The 7,071-nt window shown below is 46.1% G+C and overlaps 1 protein-coding gene across 1 annotated transcript in view; it reads left to right on the top strand.

Annotated features, from left to right (window-relative positions):
* The first annotated feature begins 791 nt into the window (after nt 1-791).
* Nucleotides 792-7,071, top strand: part of LOC133456938 (myosin-7B-like) — a 43,818-nt gene continuing 37,538 nt past the window's right edge. The window contains exons 1-5 of the mRNA XM_061735657.1: nt 792-866; nt 2,705-2,804; nt 2,885-2,988; nt 5,161-5,304; nt 5,395-5,551. Of these exons, the coding sequence (XP_061591641.1) occupies nt 2,705-2,804; nt 2,885-2,988; nt 5,161-5,304; nt 5,395-5,551 (505 nt within the window). The 5' untranslated portion in view covers nt 792-866. The remainder of the gene's footprint in view (nt 867-2,704; nt 2,805-2,884; nt 2,989-5,160; nt 5,305-5,394; nt 5,552-7,071) is intronic.

Below are 7,071 nucleotides of genomic sequence, written 5' to 3'. Positions count from 1 at the left end.
GGGTTCTGACAACAGTCAAGGAACCCGAGGCTCCACCAGTCCGTCACAGCAGAAAAAGACGTTCAGATGAGACCTGACATGTCTTCAAGAACCATGAAGACAAGTCCACCGTGAGGTGGAAACGTCTAGACAGCCATCGCCCACCAGTGGACCTAAATGCACTGCTGAGACCACCTGGAGGACTGATTTACCTGGATGAAGAACCCCTTCTTACAGGTGAAAAGGAAGAGTGACAGCTGCAGGAATGATTTCATCTGAACCGTTAACTGTTTGGTTTTTTTATAAAAATAAAATCAAACTAAAGTAATGACAGATTTACCTGACCCTTTATTTCACCAAATATGTGCTGTTCAGAGCTGCAACAAAAAGTTTTAATAAAGATAGGTATGGACGCATGTCAGCGCTGCAAAGGAGGTTCAAATGACCAAAAATAATCAGAGTAAATCCAGGTTTTGTTTTTTTTCATAGACTTCAGTCCAGAGAAAGGCTGGACTTTAATGTCCAAAGATAATCCTGCTGGATCAGTCACAGACGGACAGACGCACGGAGAGGAACATGAGCGGGAGGACGTGTACTGTTTCCACAGATAGACCTCGATGCAGCAGGAGATGAGAGGAATGAGTAAAGCTGCCGATCCGTTACATCTGCTCCATCCCGGTATTTCAGCCTGAGCTGCCGCCCTTTTATGTCCAGTGAGAACGGTGGGTCCACTGAGCTGCAGCTGAAGAGGTCACATGCTGCCGAGACGTCCACTGGGACCTTTTAAAAGCGAGGTGACGCTCTGCTGCTGCTCTTATTCTTCTGCACATCCTCACAACGACAACACCAGAACCTGCACAGGCCTCTGACCCAAACCAACAGGCCCGGTGAGTACGCCACACACACTCACCTGATAAACACGGTAACCCTTTCTTTTACAGTACAGTAATAACCAGGTAATACCATGGTAATTACACTGTAATTACCTAGTAGTACCTTGTATTTACTAGGTAATTACATGGTAACTACTGGGTAATTTACCCAGTAAGTACTAGGTAATTATTACGTATTTTCTTGTACCATGTAATTATATGTATTTACCATGTGATAACATGGTAAATACCTGGTTGTTTAAACTAAACATTACTAGGTAATTACAAAGACATTAGATGGGAACTATGAGGGAAATTACAGGTATTTACTAGGTTAATATTGGTAACTACCAGTCAATTTACCATGTAATTACTCTGAAATTACATGAATTATTTCTAAGTAAGTACCAGGTAGTTACTAAGTATTTTTCTGCAAACTACCAGGAAATTATAACCTATATTTGAGGTAGTTACCAGCTAATTACACTTCAATGACCATGTAAATACCTTGTATTTACTATACATTTCATGGATAACTACCGGGTATTTACCCATTCATTATTGATTTATGTATTATCAATGGATTGGTGCATGTACCCCCGAGGGGTGTAAATGACTCTATTGACCTTGTAATTAACCTGATAGTTACCATGTTTTACCTGGCAATTGGAAGGTACTTACCTTGTAGTTACTTGCCCAGTAATTCTATTTCCTAAGTATTTACCCAATAAGTACAGAAATCTTTACATGGCTTTTACTCAGTAATTAAAGTGAAACTGGACTGTAAAAGAAAGCGTGTGTTGTTTCCATAATATTACCTGGTACTATTACTAATAATTACTACTAATTATTTCTGTACTTAATGAGGAAGTACCAGGTAATATTATGGAAACAACACATGCTTTCTTTTACAGTCCAGTTTCACTTTAATTACTGAGTAAAAGCCAGGTAAAAAAATTCTGTACTTATTGGGTAAATACACAATACCCCGCCACCCGCGAGACCAGAGGCCGACAAGGAAGAACCTGGAACCCAGGCCACCAGCAACCCCATAGAGGGCGAGAAGAGGGCGGGAGGAAACCCACCGCCAGCGAGGTCCGCCCCCCTCCAGTGGCAGCCGAGGGGACCTGCAGGCGGGGGACCCGCGACTACGGGAAGAGGCAACCAGGGCACCCGCGGCGGCGGACAGCGACCCAGGTGAACCCCGGCCACCCGCTCCGGGCCGGACATGTGGCCAGGAGGCCCTCACCCTCCAGGCCAACGACCCCCACCCGGCGAGAAGCCAACCTGCACGGAGAGACAGAGCCGCCCCGGCCGCCGACGCGGGCAGGCGCACCCGCCCCCACAAAAGCGGCCCTCCAGGACCAGAGGAGCGCCCGGAGAGAGGGAACCCTCCAACAGGGCGACACCCGCGCGGGCCCGACAATGGAGGGCCCCAGACCCCAGCATTCATCCATCCATTCACCCATCCAATTTCTATAATAACAATAATAATAATATAATATACTAACAACAATAATGATGAAAACAATAACAATGATGATAATAATAATAATTATATTAATAACCCTCTTTGTATAGTAATAATACCAATGAATTATTACATTTTGTTGTCCTGCCAATGGAGGCCCAAATCCTCCATGGCAGGACCGCATTCTCACTGACAAAGAAGTACGTTCACGCACCGTTTCCCCCTCCCCAGGTGGGGGGGGGATTCCAGCACCCCAGGCTGTTTTGTATATTTTGACGATAACATGTTATGGACATTTCAGTAAGACCCGAGAAAACGGTGTCAGCTTGTGAATAAAAAGAGCAGAAAAATGGTTTCTTCAAAGATGTCTGTATTTCCTCAGATGTCTTGCTTTCTGGACGTAACAGTGCTTGGAGACGCTGCTCGCTACCTCCGGCCCAGCAGCCTGGAGCAGCTGGCTGCCAAGGCCCAGGCTCTCGACGGTACGCTTCTTCATCTTTACGACTGCTTGTGCGTACACACCTCACTGAGTGCAAAATGAAACACTGTGCTCCTGTCTCAGGGACGAAGCGTGTTTGGATGCCGGATGATGTTGATGCGTACATCGAAGTGGAGATCAGAGAACTGAACGGGGACAAGACGACTGTAGAGACCAAAGATGGACGGGTTAGTTAGCCAGCTAAAATTGCTCATTTGCTTTACAACCAATGGGACATCACATTACATGCACCCTCAATTATTTCAGTGTAGTGTCTGAAATAAGGCAATCAGATTGACTTTTCAATAATAGATTTTTTTTCCCCCAGATGACCAACTAAACTAGGAAAGGCTGCATTTCCTGTGAAAATGCAGGGTTGAATGCTGTGATGCTGAATGAAAGATGAATGAGAGCTAGCTAAACATTGCTGAAAAAAAGCTGAACTGATGAAATTCAATGAAATAGCTAAGAATCTGGCAAAAATGTGAAGAAAATGGCAAAACATAGCTGAAATATTTGAAAACTCTTGAGTTGAGGGCAGGATAAGACACTTAAAAAGATGAGTATTTTCTAAATATGTCAAAGATGACAGTTTTTCAATAATCGCTGAATATTACTCATTTTAAAAGGTTAATATTTCAAAACATACAAATTATTTTAAAAAGTTGAATCATTACATAATAGTTTAAAGTTCGAACGTACTATCTAGCTCAGGGGTGTCGGACTCCAGTCCTCGAGGGCCGCATTCCTGCATGTTTCAGATGTTTCCCTGCTTCAGCACACCGTGATAAAAGGAGCTGTGACACCAACAGAGCGGTCCAGACCTTGATGACAAGCTGGTGACGACCATTAATTTGAATCAGGTGTGTTGATGCAGGGAGACATCTAAAACATGCAGGATTGCGGCCCTCGAGGACTCTAGCTGAAAGTATGCTGAAGTAATAAGGCCTGAAAGATGACAAAGGTTTTCAAGGATATCTGAAGGCTCTTCCATTATAATGGAGCCATTAACGTGACACTCGTCATCCGATAAACGAGCTGCACCTGCGCAGCTGCACCGCTGATTATCCTCCTGCCTGCGGAAGCCTGAGTCTCTCTGCTGAAATGTCTAAGCGACCTAGAGATATCAATAACATTTGTAGGGTGTTAGTGGTAGATGTCTTTCCTGAACATTATGATGTCATTTTTTAAGGTGGTAAGGGGTTTTATTCCGGAGTTAGAGCGAGTTAAAAATACTAAACTTTATCTTTACCGAAGATGGCATCTGTCATCGACTCCCATTCTAAGAGATAGGTGCGTTATCGGCACTCTCAGATATCCGGGCTGATTTGACAAAAAAGAAACAGTCACTCTGCCAAACAATTCTTATTTTCTGAAAACCAACTAAATGTCTAAGTTGTAATTATTTATTTTTGTCAGTTAACCCTGAATTGACCCTGATAGATCTGATAGATCTCTCTCTCTCTCTAACACTGAGAGATGAACCGGTCTGTTTTTCTGTTGGTTCACCGAAGCTCTTATTTAAAGGTATTGTGACATCATTTTTAAAATGCTTTTAACACTATTAAAAGTCTTGGCCAACATCCCTCAAATGTGTCTAAAACAGTGTAACAAGAAAAACTTCACTCTAGTACTCCATTCCTGGCTTTTTATGAAAGTGTTTTTTTGCGCCGTGAAAAACGCTTCCTTTTCCCCCTTTCCTGTCAATCATTGCTCCGCTCCTCCTCCAAACCTCCTCCAACCCAGCCATACGCTCACAGCGGCGTCGGAGAGTGAAGCCGGGAGCGACAGGCGAAGCATGCACGGAAAAGCAGGAGGGCGAACCACAGCAAACAATCATAAAAATAAAGGCATGCAAGCAGCACTGTCCCCTTATCTTAAGTCCAGTCAGTGGCCGCGGGTCTTCTTAGCAGTTTTCCTCGGTGATTAGAACAAAAGAGGCTCTAAACAGCTCCGTGTTAAGCCTGGTTTATGGTTCCGCGTTAAATCGACGCAGAGCCTACGCCGTAGGGTTCAGCGTACGGTGCGCGTCGCCGCTTAACCCTACGCCGTAGGCTCTGCGTCGGTGTAACGCGGAACCATAAAACAGCCTTTATGGTGCGCTGGAGAGGAGGCAGGGAGCTGGGTGGAGGGGGCGGTGATTTAGCGGGCCTTGACGTCACGGCCCGCCACCAAACCAGATGCGCCGTTTTTGCATAGTTATGCGGAAAATCCCAGAAAGCACACAATACACTGAATGTTAAAAGTTTGTTGTTTTTTGGGTGTAATTGATGTCAAGACACCCAACAAAACACAAAAAATCAAGAAAAATTTGTTTTTCATGTCACAATACCTTTAAACTATTATTGTGTGTGTTTCAGTTTCTGATGGCAAAAGAAGAAGACCTGCAGCCAGTGAACCCTCCTACGTTTGACATGATCGAGGACATGGCCATGTTGACTCACCTAAATGAACCTTCGGTCCTCTTCAACCTGAGAAGGAGATACAGCATGTGGATGATCTATGTTAGCGTTGGAAACACACAAAACATCAATTACAATCAAATCCTTCTCTTTTGCTTCCATCTATTATTTCTAACCGTGTTTGTGTGTCAGACCTACTCAGGTCTGTTCTGTGTGACGGTCAACCCGTACAAGTGGCTGCCCGTCTATGGCACTGAGGTGGTTACGGCCTACAAAGGGAGGCGTCGTGCTGACATGCCGCCCCACATCTATGCTGTCGCAGACAATGCCTACACCGACATGCTGCAGAGTAGGTCACCTTTATCTGCTGTTCTTGACCTCACGCAGGTGTTCTTTTACTGTTAGTCTCCCATTAAACTCCAACCCCCTGGGTGGCATTTAATGGCAGGCTGACTAAATGTTTTAATGTATTTTTAACATGCAAGTATTCATGGAAACTGCACTTCTTATAAAACATAAAATATTTTCAGTCCTTGTTTTATTAGAAAAGGGTTTTGACTTTAAGTTGTCAAAAGCACATTTTCCAGAAATCAAGGCAATCAAGTCTTGACATTTTCCTGGATAAACGTTTAAAAGAACAATATTTTATTATGGAACCCATGTTGACACTCAATGACACATTCAAATTCAATCGAAATTCAAAGATATTTAATTCATCCCCAAAGGTAATTCATTGTGTGCATCTGTGTCTTTAGATATTTATGTGGACAGGGAACATGGTGAAGCTCAAGCTGCTAAAAGGCTCAGTCAATTCTCACTCACTCACTCACTCATCTTCTCCCGCTTATCCGTTACCGGGTCGCGGGGGCAGCAGCCTCAGCAGGGATGCCCAGACTTCCCTCACCCCAGACACTTCCTCCAGCTCTTCCGGGGGGAGTCCGAGGCGTTCCCAGGCCAGCCGAGAGACATAGTCTCTCCAGCGTGTCCTGGGTCTTCCCCGGGGTCTCCTCCCGGTGGGACATGCCTGGAACACCTCCCTAGGGAGGCGTCCAGGAGGCATCCGGTACAGATGCCCAAGCCACCTCAGCTGACTCCTCTCAATGTGGAGGAGTAGCGGCTCGACTCCGAGCTCCTCCCGGGTGACCGAACTCCTCACCCTATCTCTAAGGGAGCGTCCAGCCACCCTGCGGAGGAAACTCATCTCGGCCGCTTGTATCCGCGATCTTGTCCTTTCGGTCACTACCCAAAGTTCATGACCATAGGTGAGGGTAGGGGCGTAGATTGACCGGTAAATCGAGAGCTTCGCCTTTCGACTCAGCTCCCTCTTTACCACAACGGTCCAGTACATCGACCGCATTACTGCGGACGCTGCACCGATCCGCCTGTCAATCTCACGCTCCATTGTTCCCTCACTCGTGAACAAGATCCCGAGATACTTGAACTCCTCCACCTGAGGCAGGACTTCTCCACCCACCCGGAGAAGGCATGCCACCCTTTTCCGGTCGAGAACCATGGCCTCGGTCTTGGAGGTGCTGATTCTCATCCCTGCCGCGTCGCACTCGGCCGCAAACCGCCCCAGCACATGCTGGAGGTCCCGGTCTGATGAAGCCAACAGGACAACATCATCTGCAAAAAGCAGAGATGAAATCCTGAGGTTCCCAAACCGGATCCCCTCCGGCCCCTGGCTGCGCCTAGAAATCCTGTCCATAAAAATTATGAACAGGACCGGTGACAAAGGGCAGCCCTGCCGGAGTCCAACATGCACCGGGAACAAGTCTGACTTACTGCCGGCAATGCGAACCAGACTCCTGCTTCGATCATACAGAGACCGGACAGCCCTTAGTAGAGGGCCCCGGACTCCATACTCAC

Source organism: Cololabis saira, chromosome 12, assembly GCF_033807715.1.
Source record: "Cololabis saira isolate AMF1-May2022 chromosome 12, fColSai1.1, whole genome shotgun sequence".
Taxonomy (NCBI): domain Eukaryota; kingdom Metazoa; phylum Chordata; class Actinopteri; order Beloniformes; family Belonidae; genus Cololabis; species Cololabis saira.
Note: the sequence above shows the minus strand (reverse complement) of the source record. Positions and strands in the feature narration are given on the sequence as shown.